Source organism: Dicentrarchus labrax, unplaced genomic scaffold, assembly GCF_905237075.1.
Source record: "Dicentrarchus labrax unplaced genomic scaffold, dlabrax2021, whole genome shotgun sequence".
Taxonomy (NCBI): Eukaryota; Metazoa; Chordata; class Actinopteri; family Moronidae; genus Dicentrarchus; species Dicentrarchus labrax.
This window is the reverse complement of record NW_026136701.1, coordinates 10,623,019-10,643,341: the sequence shown is the minus strand read 5'-3', so window position 1 is coordinate 10,643,341 and position 20,323 is coordinate 10,623,019. Positions and strand designations below refer to the sequence as shown.

Sequence of the window (20,323 nt, the reverse complement as noted above, 5' to 3'; positions counted from 1 at the left end):
AAAAAATAACAACAAAGGGAAGAAGGAAATATTAAAAGCCTTTATTGTAGTGACTAAATCATTATGTTTCAACCCCTGTACATCTTCATCGGGGCTTTAAAACGCTTTACAAAGATTGCCTTCCAGTTTATATTGATCAGTCTTACCCATGCTCCAATGTCTTGAATTGTCTTTTTATTTTCTCATTTTTCTTTATTTTTATGGTTGCACAAATTATCATCCACCATCTTTTTCCTGAGGATAATGATGTTGGTCCTGCCTCTGTAGGTCAGTGTTCTTCACCACTCAGCACCTGTAGAACACGTCAATCACATGGCTGCCCAGCCTCAGTACATGAGACCCGTCCATCACCCACTCATGATACACACTCTCAACTCACACATGTCAGGTAAGCCACAAATGTCATTAAAATGTATTCTGATGTAAAGATGGGGCAGAACAATGTTTTAACTGGTTGGTCATGGAGCTGTTTAATATAAACAGTTTAGACAAGATGTAAAGAAAGGAATTTTTATTTAAGGCTAAGATTGTAGATTAAACATCACACACAGAAAGGAGACAGGGTATCATAAAGGCATTTAGCTTAAAGCCAGTGTATGTGTAAATAGACATGGGTCCCCTTTACTAGCCTGGTAGGGCTGCACCTTTTGGACAAATAAACACAGGTTTCAATTAGATTGCTTCTTTAAATGTATGAAACCTCCTAAAGCCCATCGTCTTGTCTGCTTGAGTGAATTCTAAGCTGCTTAGATCGCCTACACAAATATAAATGTAAACTTTTATCAATATGGTACACATTAGTTCATCAGCTAGATTCCCAACAATTCAATTGTTTAGTTCCTATTACGGAAACAATGAGGACCAAAGTATTACATGATCAAATTAATGATTAGTTATTGATATGTTATTTAATAGCTTAATTTTTATACAAGTAATAATTATACTGGATTAAAGCTGGAGAGGGTAACTTTGCTTACCTAAGTAAGCTTTCTAGCCCTCCTAATTACGGTGGCCGACAAGGGCAAACGCGCCGCAAACGGTAAAATGCTGCAAACACTGGAATGATGCAAATCCAAAAACACATAAAACAAATGCAACAGAAAAACACAGCAACAGAAAAACGCCGCAATCACAGAAACGAATCAGAAGCAAAAACTTACAAACCCACAAAACAAATGCAAACGAGAAATGCTGCAAATACTGAAAACACACAAAACAACAAAACAACTCCAAGAGAGAAACGCTGCAAATTCACTCGACAAAACGGAAGTACCCCAGGCCACTAGGGGGACACGACCTGAGGGATGGACCAGTCCTGTGGGACCAGACCCGAAAGACATGAAAAAGAAGAAGAAAGTTGGCTAAGTTTTGGAGAGGACAGTAAAAAGGTACGTTTTCCTTTATGTCTTTTTTAAACACTTGGCCGTAATCTTTAATAATATCATAATAATATTAAATTGTATTAAATAATATTATTATAATATTATAAAAGATTACGAGTGAATTTGCAGCGTTTCTCTCTTGGAGCGTTTTTCTGTTGCTGCGTTTTTCTGTTGCATTTGTTTTATGTGTTTGTGTGTTTTGGGATTTGCATCATTCCAGTGTTTGCAGCGTTTTGCCCTTTGCAGCGCGTTTGCCCTTGTCGGCCACCGTACCTAATGGCTTTTGCAAGAATCCACCAGGCCTGGACAAAAACAACCAACCAGAGCCTGCAACTTTAAATAAAACAACAATATAATATTATATAATGCAATATTTTGGCTCTCTACTTCTCCTAAAGGACCAGCACCTCCAGCAGCCACAGTAGTTATTGTGGTTTGTATCGCTGCCCTGGTGGTGATTGTGGTCATCGGCGTGTACAGGATCCATGCAACACATCAGGACGGGTTCAGAGAAGATGAGGATGGAGGCAAAGACCCTGAAGAAGAATGGGACAACTCTGCACTCACCATTACTGTTAACCCCATGGAGGTTGGATGGCACTTTCATTTAAATTCGGGGTTGTTTTGTTCCCTCAGTATCAAGACTAGAGGGGCTGACTGGAGGATAGACGATTATTTATCTTACACATAGTTCAACTGCATTTGTTGCCCTGATTTGGGATCTGTGGTTCACTAATTCATGTTTTGTTTTCTAGAACGTAAAAGGAGCTCAGGCGCTTGATGAAGAGGTAAAAGAAGAAGAACGTGAGGAGGAGGAGGAGGAAGAAGAAGAAGAAGATGAGGAACAGGTGGGAGGAATGACAAGTGCTGAGTCAGACAACAGTGATGAAGACGAAGAGGAGGAAGAAGAAGACGAAAGAGAAGAGATGAAAGAGAGGAAGCAGAAGGGAAAACTAGAGTGGGACAGTTCCTCCATAACATACTGACGACACACATTAACATATACTGGCACATGCAAACACATGTTCATCTCTATCTCTCTATCAACCACACACACACACACACACACACACACACACACACACACACAGAAAGAAAATCTCTGATAAAATTATTTACAATCTGTTGCTGGAAAAAATACTTTGAATCTTCCCATGTTGTCATCTTTAATGAAACATCTCCCTCTGCTGGACAAAGTCAGAACTACAGAGTCAGCTGCAGTCCCACAGTGCTGTACAACATTATCTGTATGTACATTATTATTCACATCACAGCCAATGAAGCAAAATATATGATGAATATCAAACAAGCACAGTCTTCTCATTATGTGTGCACAATAAGCTGAAGTTTCGCTGATAAAACTGTATCCAAACTCAAACAAGAGCAGCAAACATATGTCAGATCTGAAATATAGTGACACAAATTCCCTCAATTTCTTACATTAGCAAAGATAATTTAAGACATTTAACATTTGCGATAACATACGTCCTCAGATTACATTTGTATTGCTCATTTTTCAAACTGGTTGTCTGCAGTATGATGGGTTATTAACAGATTTAGCATCACAATGTACCCATATACATATCCATTAATGTATCCATAAACTTTCAATATAGTTCCTTTGACCTATATAGTAATAACATAGCTGTGCTGTCACTAAGTGTATATCCTCTGTTCTCATCTCTAACTCAAACCAGACCCTGTAAAGCCTGTGTGATGAGTGCATCACAGTGCTGTGGTTCTGTAGCCGGGGAAAACCTGATCCTGGATATGTTATCTCTTACCATAAACATTACATATGTGTCCTGATTCATATTCAGAGCAGAACTATTAACTGTTTAATGTCTTTCTCAAGAGTATTTTAAAATGATCACTGTTCCATGAGCCAATGAGCTAATCGGAAAAGCTGATTGTGGTTCAAATACGGTAAAATACTCGGTTTTTTTTTTTCAAAAAAAGCCTGTTTGTTTGCATCTGTCTGTGTACCAAATCTACCCATACTGTGGCCTATTGTAGCCTTTGCTGTTTAGGGTTAGTCAGTTAATCAGTTATCTTTCTTTTTACAGCAGATGAAATGATACAGAGATGTTCCTGTATGCTACTTATATATCTTTCCTCTGTGTTTAATTCCATAGTAAAGAGAGCCCTCTATGCAATTATGGGCCCAGTATCAGAGACCAGTACAAACCGGGGTACTCCAGCGATTTGGTATTGCACATTCATAATGTTTAGAAACAGATTTTAAAAAGGGTCAAAATTGCAACAGAGTCAGAGATATTCTGACTATAGTGCCTAGTAAAGGTTAATCTCCGAAACACTGGATTCTACACTTCCCACAATGCAACTCAGTAGCATTTCTTTTTAGACCTGCCTGGCAAATGCCCAGGGGCTGTTTTCACAAATGTATCGTTTGCATAAAGCTAGTTCTTGATTATTAATTTGCTATGAGTTCTGGCTCAGCTCCGTTCACTCCAGCAGGAAATGCTTGCGTTCAACAGATACAATGACATTTTACTGGGAAGATTCAACGAAGAGTCTAAAGGGAACTTCCAGTTGCATAAAATCTCCACACAGTGCAGACCTGTAGCTGAGACGCTGTGGTTTCTTATTGTGGCAGGGTTCAGTATTTCTGCTAACTTGTCAATCAGACTCAGGATAGTTTCACTGGGCAAACAGAAACAACTGACGATTTCCTCACTGCTGTAGCTATATTTCCAACAGGTTACTGCGCTCTCTAAAAACTTTTTCTTCTCATTACTCGCTCCACAATGTTGTCAGCAAACCAATAATTACGAGCCGTCACTTGGTGCCACTGATTGTTACCATGGAAACGTGCCTCTTGGTTCGGAGTTAGCCTGGGGATTACTGACTTTTTAGGGTAAAATAAGTCTTTATTCTTTTGAAACTGTCTTTGTCGCATTAGACTAATCTGAGAGCAGAGTTGAGACTGGCCTAACACTACAGACTAGTCTAAAATATCTGAGAAACTGTAAGGCAGGTTTTCTGTTGAAGGGCCGCTGTGTAACATTTTAGAGGATCCATTGGCAGAAATAGTCATAGGTATATTTTCATTAGTGTATAATCACCTGAATATAGGAGTCATTGTGTCTTTGTTACCTTAGATTGAGCCGTTTATGTCTACAGATGCCGTTGGTCGCCTACCGTGGAGTCCACCGCATTGAATCACCATGTTTCTACAGTAGCCCAGAACGGACAAACCAAACACTAGCTTTAGATAGGGCCTAGAGAGCCTCAGTGAGTTTTTCTTGCAGATTACACCATCAGGGTAATTTTCTTAGATGTGACAAAGCTCCTCCAGAACCACAGATGACATTATAAATATATATATATATTATATATAATTAAAACCGTTGACTGACTCATGCTCCTTTTGACGAGTAAGCGTTAAATTGGTGGAGTGCCCCTTTAAAGTCAGGCGAAGACCCACAGAGCTAAATTCTGGAGAAAAGAAGCAGAGTGATTGTTTATTTTACTGGTGTAATCAAGTCGGCCCAACTTCACTACAAGTACAAGAAGAAGTGAAAACTACATTGATATTAATTCCATTTTGTACCTTCGTTATTGCAGATTAAGTAAACTAACAAAATGTAAGTCCATGAGTTTGTCTACACTCAAACTATCTAAAAGTAAATCCATTCCTGTTTCTACTCAGAGAAATCACCTCTCACATACTGTTCATATCCAGACAGTATCAGTGATTATTACTCCCTCTGAGCTCTTGAACTGATACGTCTCCTGTTCACCTTCCCCTCCCTCTGTTGGCCTTTAAGCACCTGTGATTGTGATGTCATCATTGTGAAACAACTGCCTTGTTTCCCTCGTCTCCCTTTGTCATATTGTGCTTCTGAAAGATTAAAGAGAAAAAGATTCTTTTACATATAAAAACAAACCCTGTAAAAATGTTCAAGACAGTTATTTTATATATCCGTTTCTTTTTCTTTTTGTAAACAAAATGGTTGGGATTTCTCTCTCTTTAGTGGTCATCCCACTGCTTTCTGTATATTGACCAATAAAGACTTGTTTTAGACTCTACACAGCCCTGCTTGTTGTTTGTGCACTAAACATCTGATGTGTGTGTGTGTGTGTGTGTGCAAACTGAGAGACTTACATAACTAATAAGCCGTCATTGTAGATGTTCAGCTGCCTGAATTCGTCACATGTTGGAGGAAGCTGAGAGAGAGAGAGAGAGAGAGAGAGAGAGAGAGAGAGAGAGAGGTTTCTACTACAGTATGTGAGGATTAGGAATGTATATTCAAAGACACGTTATATGCCACAGCAACTGTTTCAGCACAAAGAAAGGAAAAGCGTACGTTTTAAATACACAGTAAGAACATAATCCACACAAGACTGAAGTGTAAAAACAATTAGTGCTTTCATGAGGGGGGTTATGTGCTGCATTACTTCTTGGCAAGGTCTGGAGTTGTGCCATTGTGTGAGGTTGCTAGGCAACCAGCGGAGACTCCAGGAAGAAGTTGAAGGTCACATAACCCTCCATAAAAGAATACATTGTAGTTTTTACACTTTACAGTATTGCTTTCAAATTAGACTAATAAATGACCTATAGAGTTGTAAGATTCCAGGTTTTCGTACCTTTGGACGGAGCTCTGTTTCCAGTTTTTGTGCTAAGCCAAGCGCACCATCTGCTGGCTGTAGCCTCATAGTTATTATGGATCTTCTCATGTGACTGTCAGCAAGAAAGCAAATAAGCATGTTTCCCAGAACTATTCCTTAAAACGTCACAAAAAGATTGTGAATTATTGTGTAAGAATATTGATTCTCATAAAGTCTAGTTAATATTTTTGACTGAAAAACACAGTATAAGAAAAAGTCAAAGTTCAGCTGCAAGTGAAAGACTGAATCAAAATTAGAAAAATTCACACACCAGCATTTATGTGTCTGGTTATAACTTTCATTCTGGTAAAGTTCCAGACAAAACATACTTTATTTACTTGTTTACTTAAGTCTTAAGGCAAAAATTATAAACACAACAATAAATGTTGAAGATAACAGAGACAGACCCACAATGTATACCAACTGAAAAATATGTTAATAAAAGTATTGTTGTAGAAAACATTTAATGTGGGGGTAAGGATACAGTGCAAACAACTGCTAATCCACTGTGGGTATTTGTTTGTGTGATGTGGCTGCTGCTGTGAGATAAACAACGGAAGTGTCGAGGTCTGATACAAGCAAAATAAATAATATGACCTATAGCCTATAATAATATAACTGTTGTTTGGGGGAGGATGAGAGCTTTAACAGGAGTAAAGGACAACAGAAATTATTGGATAACAAGCCTTTTTAATCATCATCAGTGAAGATTGGTCTTCAGTGGCTTGAATGAAATAAGAAATCCAGTTGATAATGGGAAATATGTATATATTGGTTTCTAATTTTTATCTTGGATGATATTATATCCATTTAATCTGTGTGTTCAGTGTAGAGAAAGCAGATCCAACAGCACAGAAGAGTATTAATGACCCCTGCTGGTGAAAGGATTAACAGTTAATAGTAGATTGAAACTAAATTTAATAAGTTTAGACAAAAATTGTAAATATTCAATTGAAGGTGAATGAAAGCATCTACTGCAGCATTTATTCTTTGTCTATCAAATCTGGTTGCAAGTTTAGTTTGTGAAAGATATTCTGCAATGTGCCGGAAACTAAAGAATTTGCGAGTGCAAATGGTGGATCTTAAAAACATTTAAACTGAGTTGTCTGCTTTAATTTGTAAAAAGCAGCTGAGGAAATAATAGCTGGTCTTCATTTGAGTTCATCTGTTAAACGTCCAGAGCTTGTGTAGATGAAGTGTTGCAGCTCTGCTTGGGTTCCCTGCTCACAACAGTGCTGACTACACACTTAATCACTCAGCAGATTCCTGAGGATGGAAAAATACAATCGGTTAATTAGTAGCTTAATGTGCCCCTTTAACTGATGAGCACCACATGTTCAATAACACCCTAATGGACCCGTGCTACAGAAAACTACAGTGCCTCAGCCTGGGAACAATGTGATGAACTGCTATTGAGTTTATTCAGCTTTTTAGTTTGTAATAAGCTTCAAAGTATACAGAGTGCTGCTTTTCTTGGGGTTTTCTTTTACAATCTCTTGATTGGATCTTGTTTTCTTCTTCTTCATTGTCTTCTTTGTTGTTGCCTTCCATGACAACGGTCTATTTGCTTTCTCACAGACTACACAACACAAACCATGATCTTTTTTACACAACACCACCAAGTAGTTTTTGTGCCTAAACCTAACCAAACTAGGACGCTGTCGAAGGGCATTGTCTGCCGACTGTCTTCCGTAGATTGGCCATAATGTTTTTTTCTTCTTCCTCTTCTTCTTCTTCCTCTTCTTCTTTCTTTTCTTCTTATTCTTCCTTTTATACTGGAGGGGAGTGGCAGAGCTCATTCATGAATCTGTTCCTTTTCAAGTGAAAGACGTCTGTACTGATCCAGGTGGTACACAGTAATACAAGGTGCCCTATTTGGTTAACAACTTAACTTAATCAACATTTATCATGATAGGGGGAGATTTTAATTGCACCCTAAATCTTTTTATACACCAGTAAAATACTCAAACCTGGGCGTCGAGACCTCCATTAGGGGTCGCCAAAGCTTCACGGGGGTAGGCAGTAGTTTTGGTTTTAGGGTATGCTAGAAAGCTTAAAAAATATACACAGTAGGCCAATATCTCAGCATTTGATGAAGACAAGTAAATATAAAGTAAATTGTCTAACAGAACAATGGCCAAGGTCAGGGACAATAAAACACAGCTATTAACACACATATAAAGTATGATTGTTAAAAATGATAAAGATACATAATACGGATAGAGAATTGTATAAAACATTCCCTAAATAGGGATATTCTCAAAATTCATCCAAATCACAGGGATAATGTGTGTGGGGAGAAACATTCACTTCTTTCGTCCGACTCCTACAAAATTTTTAGTAAGGTTTGGGAAATTCAACGAGAGGAAATGAAATCGGCTACTTTACACCGAAACATCAATCTGAAATGGGGCTGACAACCAGAAACACCTGGTAGGGTTTTGAGTTTGTGCCACAATCTTGCGGTTTAGGCACTGGAGTAGTTGTCCTGTATCTCTACTGCAATGATAGGATTTATTATCTGCCCACATTCACTCACCAAGATATGTAAGTTTTGCTAACAGCCTGCTGATTTCATCTGTTGTGTCTGTGTTTGTTTGCCGGTTGTAACGATACCAGTGGTGGAAAGTAACTAAGTACATTTACTCAAGTATTGTACTTAAGTACACATTTAAGGTACTTTTGAGTTTTTTGCCTGTTATGCGACTTTATACTTCTATTCCACACATCTCAGAGGGTAATATTGTACTTTTTACTTCACTGCATTTAATTACTTCACTGTAGTTACTAGTTAATTTTCAGATTACATTTTTTATACACTTTATGTCCAGTAAAAATCTCCAGATTTAATTTTAAGTTGAATGGTTCATTTGCGGGTTGGGAATATTATCTTGTTCTTAAACTAAACAATCTACTAAAACCCTACTTGGATCAGCTGGAAAAAGCTGATAAAGGGCTGTTTTTATGTAAAGCTAACCTTTTAGAGCTCTATTGGTTCTCACAGGACAGCAACACTACAAACATATGATCTTATGGAACATGATGCATTGATGTAGATTAAACTACACAACAATATAAAGTAATTAAAACTCAAGCAACATCTACAGCAGTCAAATTCAACATAAACATTAATGAATTACTAATATTAATACATTCATTAATATTACACTGAAAGGGACCATTTTTGTCCATTTTTACTTTTTATACTTTATATATAGTAAATACTTTCTGCAGGGCTTGCACTTGTCGTGGAGTATTATGTTCAGTGTATTGTTATTTTCACTTAAGTAAAGGATCTGAATACCTTTTAAAGCTCTGAAGTGGAGCAGAGGCTGCTGTGGATTGTCATGTGCTGAGAGGCAGTTACTCTTCCACTGTTGCTGTCCGCCTTGCTGCGTTTGTAAATCAAGTTTTTGTTATTGAGCTCCTTTGGGTTGTTATCCAGCATGTGCATTATGATGCTTTCATGTTGATTTTCTTGTTGAGCATCATGCCTCATGAGCTGTTTTGTGCATGTATCCCCTCCCAAAGCGTTGCTGTCGTTTGAGATTTTGGCAATGTCAGGGGTCCAGATGGTAGTTGTACATGTTTACTGAGTTGGAAACATTGCAAACAGCCCATTGGTGTAATTATTTTACTGTGATACTGACTTTATGGGGAACTCATTATGGCTTTTATCACACATGCTTTGTTTTTGTTTTTTTCCACATAACAGTTAAGTAACAGAAAATATTTGATCTCTGTGGCTTTTTTCATGTCCACTTACTATACTTTTATTCATTTACATGTTATCATGTAACAAAGATAGATGGATAGATATTGTAAAGCCCTTTGAGGCAAATTTGTAATATTGGACTGTATAAATAGAATTAACTTGATCTGACTTCTCACCATCAAGTCTTTAAGCACCAGTGAATATCAGTCCACACCACCAGTTTGTAACACATGCTTTGTAATAATTGCGAATAATTTGAATCATCTAAGCAATTTATAACCAAGAAAAAGTGCTTTTCTGGTTCCAGTTTCTTAAATCTGAGTATTTACTGCTTCTCTGTTTTTACTCTGTTATTATATGATTGTAAACTGAATATTTTGACACTGTTTTGACACATCACTTCTAGGAACTTGAGATCAGCATTCTCCCTATATTGTAATGATCAACTGATTAATGAGAAAAATGTGAAATGAATCAATATATTAATTAATGTAATTGTTGTAATGCCTTTCTTAAAAACAGTATATATGTGTTTTGCCTTGTGATAAGAGGACGTAGAGCATGTGACACAGTCAACCATTAACAGTGACATAACCCCTCCTATCAGGATTAATGAAGGACTTTGTTTCCTCGTCATCCCTTTTTATTTCCTACTTGTTTGAACTCATCGCTTTTTTCCCCTGGTAACCAGCCACACACCTCCTCACTGCTGCAGTTGGAGGAGCTGTGTTTTGTCAGCGTGTTGATTAATTATAGGAGTGGAGACACTGTAGTTGTTGTGTATGTGAATGAGCGCATGTGTAGGCTACAAACGAGCAATTCTTGAACCAAGCATCGTGTGCTTCATTTTCTATCAGTATTTCCTGCAACAATGAAACATTTTCCTGTTTTTTTTTTTAAGGGGTTTGTACAGTGAAAATACGGCAAATGTGGTAGCAGAGCTTGAGCCAAAAAAGCCCATGCAGTCCCAGATGGTCGCAGTCATAACAGTTTTATCTGAGAAGTGCATTGGCTCAATCAACCACCTTTGCAACTCATGAGTCATTTTTATGTCAAAACTAATGACACAAAAGCAAAATATGGCAGAACATCACTGCTGTTTATTCTGCTATTTCCCTACATCATTTGTTAATTAGAAATACTTGAAAAATGTCCTTGTTTGTCATGGTCTTAATCCCCACTCTGCAGGCAAACTGCCCTCCTTAGGAGAGAAATGTGTTTTGTTGTGGACCCTTCTCACACCTCTGCTTCCTGACAAAGTCCCAGAATAGAACTTAAGTGCAGCTTTGTTGCCTTTTTGTTGCTTTAGTGAGCATCAGGGTTAAATGTATGAAATGAATGCAGCAGCGGCGTCTGTGTGTGTGTGCAGCATGTGGGCTGGCAGAGATACAGTAGATGGTGTTTTCTTCCGAGATTTGTTTTTTTCTTTTTCAAAGTACAGATTTTGTTAGTTTATTGGTCTTCATAGGTTGAGCATTGTCTGATGACACAAGTACATTTACTTAACTATTGTACAATGGCAAAGTTTGCCTTTATACATTTCAGGGGGATTTATTACATATACTATATACTTTTTATTCCATTATATTCATCTGACAGCTATAATTACTTCTTGCTTTGTTCTACACATAAAATGCATATGTTTATAAAATGTAAAATCTTGTTTTAGATTAAAATACCAAGAGTTACACCAGCTACAACAAATGCGACAAATGCTGCATCTTAATACATCTGCAATAATAATACAAGGGTCATTATCCATTAGCAGCAAATGTTTGATAAGAAGCTATATAACATGGGTCAGCAATCTTGCAAAAGTTGCAAATTATAAAATTGTTGAGGGGCCAAATAATTTTATTAGAGGACCACTATTTGCCTAGTGCTTCTGTATGATTTACAACTTTGCGGAGTGCAGTATACGAACTGTTACCATGGCTTTTGGGGGAGCTCAGGCAATAATGGCGCGTCGACACACAGACTGGGTGGGAAAGTTTGTTTTCTCTTATTTTTGAGTTAAAGATATTGCACCACCACACTTCCATGGTGATGGCAAGAATATTTATTAAAGTGAATTAGTGATGAATCACCCTCATGTATAATACCCTTCTTTTATGTGTGATCCATGATGATGAAGGTACAGAACAATAGAAATGCATGGCAAAAAAAAACATAAAGTCAATATTTTAGAGACCGCCTAAAATTCCACAAATAATGTTTTTTGGGGAGTTCATGTCATACTAAGAGGAACAAAGCTCTTCCTTGCTCCCCTGTAGTTCAAACCCTGGTGGACTGACATTGTTGGAAGCTCTCAGTTTGTTTACAACTGTGCCCACAATACATTAGTACATTTCACCTGAAAATATTTGGTCTGACTGCACCTTTAGACTAAAGTGTTAATACGCTTGTGTTGGTCCATATCCATCTGTCATCAGACCTAAAACTGTGCTGTAAATCAATGTTTAGCTTCTGGGGTCCTGCAAACACATACAGTATTCATGTCACTGTTTGACTGGGAAAATAGATAAAACTGTGTGTTTGTGTTTGGTAAGGAGACTCTCTTGTCCTGTATAAATTGTGAGTGTTGGATCCATCCCAGGCAGTATGGTGCGTGATACTGGAGCATCATTACACCGTCTGTCTGCTATTGATTTCTCAAACATCAGTACCCTGTATGTTTAGATACAGTGAGCTGGACTTGATGAGACTGATCCCACATTGTGCAGTGGAAATATAAAGCCCGAAACCACATCAAGTCTCACTAATGTCTGCTTTTTCCCTCCGTGGTGCCCTGCAGTTTTCACTTTTTAGACACTGAGCACATCGATATCTCCCTGGCTGAGCTGTATTTACAGCTGCGGGAGCGGATGAACAGTGCATTAGCTGTTTACTTTCTGAGGTGGAAACTGCACACTTGACAATTGGGAGAACGTACAGCCAAATACTTTACGGCCCAATTTTCCTCGCCAAGGCCTCCCTCGGTAGATTAAACGCTCCCTCACACACAATTAAAGATGCTGAAAATGTGTCAGCCCCAGTTACACCATCAGGCACTTTTGCATCTTACTGCAGCTCCAGATGACTTTAACACGTATATTTTAGTAGCGTTCCTAAAACTCAAGAAAAGGGTAAAGGAAAAGAAACACAAGGAGTATTTTACAGACTTTTTCTTTTCAAATTCACTTGGCTTTTATTCACATTTCATATCTGACATCTGCACCGTCTGTCCATACATTCTACTACTTTTCTGAATGGTCCTTTTCTCCCCATCCTAACTGATGAAAACAGGAGGCAAGACCACCACCATCACATTAATAATAATAATAATAATAATAATAATAATAATAATAATAAGCAGCACTGAAGAAAACAACTTTCGAGTTCTCTCTCCCTTCATCACCAGCATCTTTGTATTAAATTTACCTGAATGTAACCATCAAGGATCAGTTAAAAAAACAAACATGGAACTAGCTTGTGATAAATAAATCATTATCATCATCGTCATCATCATCATCATCATCCTACCATCATCAGACTCCACACTCGAAATAATATTCATAATAATAATAATAATAATGTAGGATACAAACTCAGAAGTTAAAAAAAAGTGACTCAAGCTTTTTTTAGGAAAGAAAACATGATTGGTCTACAGTGTGTGTATTTGTGTGTGTGTGTGTGTGTGTGTGGTTGTGCAATGGTCAACTGTATCCTATTGCGAGCCAGAAACACATCTGCCCTGTCGCTGCAGTAGCAATAATGTTCCTACATCCAGCTCCAACCTTCACTATAGATCCAGTGAGACTAGATCTGCTCTGGTCCTGTTTGTTTGTTTGTGGTCATTAAGACAGTTGTGCGGAGAGCAGACAGATACTGTCTGGTACCAGTGAGCTACAGCAAGGTGCTACAACAGCAGGTGAGGCTCTCCATACTGCCAACAGCATGTTAGCACTAGTTACACTGCGACGGGCCACGACCTACAGCTCCTACACACGCATTCATGCACTCCATGGCTTAGTATGAAATACTTTGGTCGTCATTGATATCATAATACATGATTTAGTCTCCTGTGAGGAATGGTTCTCAATGCAACTTAACATTATTTTAAACAGTGAGCAGTTTAATAAAGCCCCTTTCAGACATGCAGCTCCTTACATAAAAGTCATGACGGCAGTCCTAAGTCAGACCTAAAAACATTTCCATAACACTTCCCACAAGGGCACAAAGTCTTAATTTAATATCAATCGCATTAACATTAAGGTCACAGCAGCACAAAATATACACATTAAAGGATTAAATTCATGTCTTGTTCCCTTTTTAAAGGCCCTAAAAGTATTTTCTGCTGAAATTACAACAGATTTGGATGTTTAAAAAAGAAAAGCATTTGTATATTTAATCTTCTGCCTGCTTTAAAGTGGGCGGTTCTCATTTAGAACAAGGTGATTTCATGTATTTCAACTAATCAGATTGATCACCAATTGTTTGTTTGGATATTGTCAATCAAATCTAATCAAACTACACACACACAGTCCTGATGAAGTAGAGTAGATTAAGTTTTGAGTGCTTTTTTTTTTGGATTGGTCCTTTTTAAGTTCTGAATATTTCATGTAACAGAGAAATAATTACAATTTGAAGCCAAGTTTTCAGGAGCTTTAAGAGCACTATAACACATTCACTGCTTAATTATCATTTTTATGCACAAATGAAATAAAATCAGTTAAAACTGCTCTGTAAATTAGCCAATTTTAAGTTGCTGAGATTGTTCTCATGTCAGAGCTGCAGCAAAAAACTTTATTTAACAATTATCATGACATCCTCCTTATTTTTTTTTTAAGTTTTCATTCAGGCTAACTGCATGGAAAAAATAATGAATATCCTGTATATAACAATGCTTTACATACAGCATATAAGCAAAGAGTCAAAGTAATGTCTTGTAATTCTGTACTTGTGCATTGTTGGGCATTATAATATGATAAAATATGTAGAGTAAAATAAATGTTATAAAGTAGACTAATAAATTATGAAACTGATGAGTGGGAACTGGTGCTGAGCTGACAATGGTCATTAATTAAGACATAAACGGCAAAATAAATTAATTTAACTTAATTTTAAGCTCCACCGCTCCTTCTCACGCACCAGCTGCTAAATACTGTACAAGCATTGTGAATATAGCCAGAACCAACTTTTACGTAACCAACTCTGAATGACAACAAGCCGTCACTGATAGACGTTACCGTCTGAAAAGGGCTCAACTCATTATCAACTGCCAGCTTAAAGCCAGGAGATAAGTTCAGCATGCTTTATTTCTTTTACTGAACTTTGCATACACTCTGCAGCCATGTTTTGATCTACTCTGTATGCGATGTGAGCTTTTCGTCGGGCCCCGAGTCAATCTGACAAAAACAACATTAGTGCTAAAATTCTCTTGGACATCTGGGTTCTGCGGCCTGCCACCTGTTCTAGTGGAGACCATGAATACACACAATGGTATCCAACAGCAATGATATGGTCACTGACTGTGCGTCAGAAAGGCCTCCAGGGATAGGATTAGTGTGCTTTCTCTGCGCAGTTTTTTATTCTCATCACTAGGTGGCGGTGGTCATCTTAACACTCTCACCTCTTCACCACATCGTCAGAGGATGGGATTTCTTTCTGGATGAGTGAGACACTGATGGGATACCATCATTAATAATTTATTTCAAGTCAAAAACGAATGAAAAAGCAGCTGGAAATCCAAAAGAAGCTGGTGCCGTCCTGTTCTTTGTTTGAAAGCCTGGACCTCGTCCGTCAGTTCATCCACCATCTTTCTCTCCATCCTTTTTATCAATCCCTCTTTTGTAGAGCTATGGTGCTCTCAGTGTGGACATTCGTCCATCCAGCACCCCTTCTCTGCATTCTTTAATTTCTCTTATCAAGCCATCCATTAGACTTTCTGGTGGTCTGGTTTATGTCCTTGTACTCCCAGTTGGTTCTGCTGGTGTCAGTCACTGGTATTGGAGGTAATTTTTCAGGGACTGGGGCAATGGGAGGCTCTCGATCTCTTGAAGTCGCTCCCGACCCAACGCCAGGCGGGCCGCACGCCGACATAAGTCCATCAGAGGAAGAGGCTCAGCTGAGGAGAGAGAAAGAGAGGGAAAGATTTTTTTAAAAAACGTCAGGAGAGGATAATGCAAGTCTGTGTGGAAAACACAGAAAATGACTTGTGCATTGCTTAAAAGTGTGACTTAGGGCTGTTATGTATTGGTGTTTATACTTGCACCCCGGCCTTTAATACATGCATAATACATTTCATTATTTGTTATGCATGAATGAATGAGAAACAGAAGTTTAGCGGCAGAGAGAGTGATGATGCATCACCTTTAAATATTTAAACCTCCCCCTCCCCCTCCCCCTCACACACACACACACACACACACACACACACACACACACACACACACACACACACACACACACACACACACACAAAATGACACCTGTTTGTATCGTCACATTACTTTGAGTCCATTTAACACCATCTGTCATCCTGACTTTCTAAAGAATATTTTTTTTAATTTGGAAAACTAGTATAAAGGTTTGCAGGTTTGTGTTTCACGTTTACTTTGCTCTCTATGATGTGAGCTCCTGGTCAGACTTTTCTCTGACCTTCAAATTCACAACAGGGTTAAGGAGGTAACAGATACAGCAGGCTGCGGTCTGAGCTGCAGGACACAGACCACAGAGGAGAGGAGGTGGAAAGATGGTAGAATGTGAATGTGAATGTGTCCAAAATGTATTCGCCACTACAGCCTGATCGATTCGCTATTTTTACCATAGCACAGATCTGGGGTTGGGTTTGAATTGCTTATTCCATTTTGGAAGTCTCTTCCTTTTTCCTTTTCTTTTGCGATGTAGAAAACATTAAGGTATCTTCTTGTTATTTGTTACCAACTGTCGCTTTTGCCAGTTAAATAAAAGTAATCAACATTCATTTCAGAAAAGCTCAAAGTAAACTTTAATCTGCTGTCTGTCTCATTAAGCCAGTGCTTGTACTCAGCCTAATGAAACCTCCAGTGTAACACAACTGTACGCAAGGGTTTCTGTAGTTCACCAAGACCATCAGAGTGGTGACTCTGATCCCTTCACGTCAACTTCAGTAAAATATTTTATGCTTATTGTATTAGTATTATAACTTCACCAGCTTTACAATTCTGCATCAGGACGTCACCCATATAACGTGGATAAATAAAGGTGTTGAAAGTAAATATGCTACAGATGTTATTTGAATGCGTCATATTTAATTAACATTTCATATCTTTTGCTGCTTATCTCATTCTCAGGTGAGTGAGTTGTGAACATTAATTAGGCTGACACTCAAAGTGGCAGTTTCTGCCTTCTCAGACAACAAAGAGTGATTACAGATCAGTAACAAACATTGAAAGCTAAACCCAATTAAAGTGACAAGGGATTTGAAAAGATTCAGTTTTAATTAAATGCTTTCAAATCACAACCCAACACAGATATATTAAAATCGCCATATGTTGGCAGATAGGTGACAAGAAATTGCAGAAATGTTTGTCTTATTAAGTGTCAAGCTGTTCTACTGAAAAGTTTTACACTTTAAAATGTCACACTCAGTACATGCGTTAGTCATAATTCTTTAGTAACTAAATATAAGGAATCAATATATTGTTATCAGATTCTTTTTAAACTCATTTGTCTCAAGTATCAGTCCACTCTTTTCTCCACTTCTTCAAGAACAGGAAATGCCTCAGCACTAAAAACGTTTTTGTAGTTGTTTTAACATTCAAGCATGATGTGTAATGATGTGATTAACTGACCATTACTGATTTAATTGGCTCAGTCTTTGTGAACCTCTTCTCAGATAATTTTCATTATCGTTAATGTTTCATCTGGCAACAAAGTTGGATAATAAAAGAAGATAGGAGGATGATATGGCTGAAATCTAGGAGGAAAAATGCCCCAAGGATTAGTGGATTAGTGGACTTTGGTGATGGTCTGGCTATTGTGTGTCTGGTATGATTCGTTTATGTGTTTGGGGAAAGTCTGACATCTGATTTTTCTATAATCAAACCCAGTAGACAAATAATAAATAAAACATAAACTCCCTGAATTAATGCCAATTATCTAGTCTTTGTCATTCTCCCCTCACTGAGTGTTAACAACTTGGCCTCATAGCGTCCTCCACGTGGATTTTATAGTATCATCAGTTTCAATTAATAGTAATGACCAAGTCTTGGCCTAATTACACAGCACAGCTGAGTGGGAGAGAGGAGAGGGATATGTTACCAAAATGAACTCTGTGATCCAACAACTCGCCCACCCGTCCTCAAACCCTTCCACCTAAGGAAAAACTCCCACAGTCAGGCACATACTGTGCAGCATAAACTGTACTGTATATGCAAAAGACTTAGAACTGAATGACCCCCACCAACACAATGGCACCCAATCACCATGACACCAACAGGAGGAAAATGGAGGAAAATGCAGGGAAATGGGGCAGAACAGCAACAAAGGAAGTCATTCAGATGGAGAGGAGGGGAGAGAAACAGTAAAAAGTAAAGAGGAGGGAGGAAAAATACAGAGCTAAGGTTAAACAGGGGCAGGGATGCAGATTATAACTGGCAAAAGACCAAGAAAACCTCCAATAACTTTATGTATAATTGTGTTGCATTTGCAGAAAAAGGACTCATGGAAGTAGAGATAGATTCAAGATAATGTCTTTATCTTGTAACAAGCTTTAATTAGTGGTGCATATCTTATTTTGGAGGTGTGAAGTACTTTGTGAGGATCCTGAATGACATTAGAGCACAGCTAGTCTATCAGTCTGTCTCTCCCTGCTGTTCTTGTTTAGGAAAAACCTACAGACTGCCATCACCCGTTGTAATTCTGGACGTCCTCTACCACCTGCTTCTGTAGCTGCACCGCTGTGTGTGTTCAAGGTTAAACCAACAAGATAAAGGACAACCCACTCTATACACACACACACACACACACACACACACACACACAAACACACACACACACACACACACACACACAACTCGTCTATCCACTTCAGCTCTACACGTGTGTCCTTGCAATGGGACTGTCACATTAATGCTCAACCACACTCACAGAGACCACAGTCGAGCATAGTCACAACGACACGTCGGCAGTGTTGATTTTTTTAAGTCTGACCTCCGTTTGACTCTCAATTACACTGCCTTTATGAGAGCTGCACTCACCACATTAATGGAGTATACATTAGATGAATGCTGCTGTATGGTGGCTAAGTGGCATCCACATTTAAATACAGTGAGCTGCAGACAAATGATTCACACAGGTCATTTTGTGTGCTCAAAGGACAATGCACAGATATTAGGACTGCAACTAATGATTATTTTCATTATAAATTCATCTGTTGATTATCTTCTGACAACTTCATTATTCAGTTGATCTAATAAATCTCAGAAAAATGGTGAAAAAGCCCATCACGATTTGCCATTTCTCCAGGGTGATGTCAAATTGCTTGTTTTCTCCAAACGACAAAACAAAGCCCAAAGATATTTATTTTACAATGTCATTTATCTGAGAAAACAAACCCTAACATCTGAGAAGCTGTAACTAGCAAATGTCTGGCAATGGTGGCACAGTGGTGTACCAATAATCAGTTATATTTCCAAAGTCCAAAAGATATTTATACAATCCAGATATCATTATAATTAAATCTTTTTGAGATGGGGGGGGGTTATGATACAATTGTGTAAAGTGTTATTTCTCTTTAAAGTAGCAGTGAGACATTGAATATTTTCCTTCTGCACTGCACTACAGTTGAAGAGTTTCTTTAATCCAAGTGCTCGATAAATAACTTCCAGAATTAATCACTTGTCTCATGAATTAATCAATTAATCATTTCAGCTCAGATGTACACAAACATATACAAAAATGACTAACAAAGAGCTGCTCACATTGGTTTAAATCATTATTGGAGTTAAATGTAGTTACGGTGTGAAAGCTTGTTATCAAGAGAGTTCATTAACGGCTCTAAATATAAACACAGTAAGCTGGCTTTACTGCCACCGTGACAGATAACCTGTGAGACAGAAAGTGTTTACTGACACCTGATTTGGATTTTTGACATCAATAGAATATTAAGCAAGTATTTATTTACTTTGAATGTTAACTGTATGTAGAGTCTAAACTAAACTCCGAGAAGTCTAGAAAAAGTGGAAAAATTTGGTTTGAAAGACCAAAATACGATCTATCACTGTTAAACCGTTATCTATGCTGTGTGACAAGACACAAACACATGATGTTTACACAGGCACACAAACCCAACAAGCTGCATTTTCCTACACACACACATTTGGCTCATTAGCTGCCCTGCAGAAAAATACTCATTTGTTCTGCCGACTTGCAGAGGAAATCAGCTATTTGATTGGAAGGGTCAACTGAATCCACAGAAGAAGACTGGATCTGAAAATGTCAGTTTATGGTTATTGTTGCTAAAACCTTTTTTGAGTCTTACCGAGTACGCTCTCTGCGTGGGAGGGTGGCTTGTGTGTGCGTGTAACGTGCATCAAGGGAAGCAATTTTGTACCAAATCAAATTAATTTGA

The 20,323-nt window shown here is 38.1% G+C and overlaps 2 protein-coding genes across 6 annotated transcripts in view; one reads left to right on the top strand and one right to left on the bottom strand.

The window, feature by feature from the left end:
- The window catches only part of clstn2a (calsyntenin 2a), a 137,525-nt gene extending 132,090 nt beyond the window's left edge, over positions 1-5,435 (top strand). Inside the window, exons 16-18 of the mRNA XM_051400252.1 lie at positions 268-388; positions 1,781-1,971; positions 2,138-5,435. Of these exons, the coding sequence (XP_051256212.1) occupies positions 268-388; positions 1,781-1,971; positions 2,138-2,368 (543 nt within the window). The 3' untranslated portion in view covers positions 2,369-5,435. The remainder of the gene's footprint in view (positions 1-267; positions 389-1,780; positions 1,972-2,137) is intronic.
- A 7,455-nt stretch (positions 5,436-12,890) lies between these two features.
- Positions 12,891-20,323, bottom strand: part of LOC127363664 (SPRY domain-containing SOCS box protein 4-like) — a 70,177-nt gene continuing 62,744 nt past the window's right edge. For all 5 annotated transcript variants that reach the window (XM_051400449.1, XM_051400418.1, XM_051400438.1 and 2 more), the window contains one exon: positions 12,891-15,835. In XM_051400449.1, the coding sequence (XP_051256409.1) occupies positions 15,708-15,835 (128 nt within the window). In that variant the 3' untranslated portion in view covers positions 12,891-15,707. The remainder of the gene's footprint in view (positions 15,836-20,323) is intronic.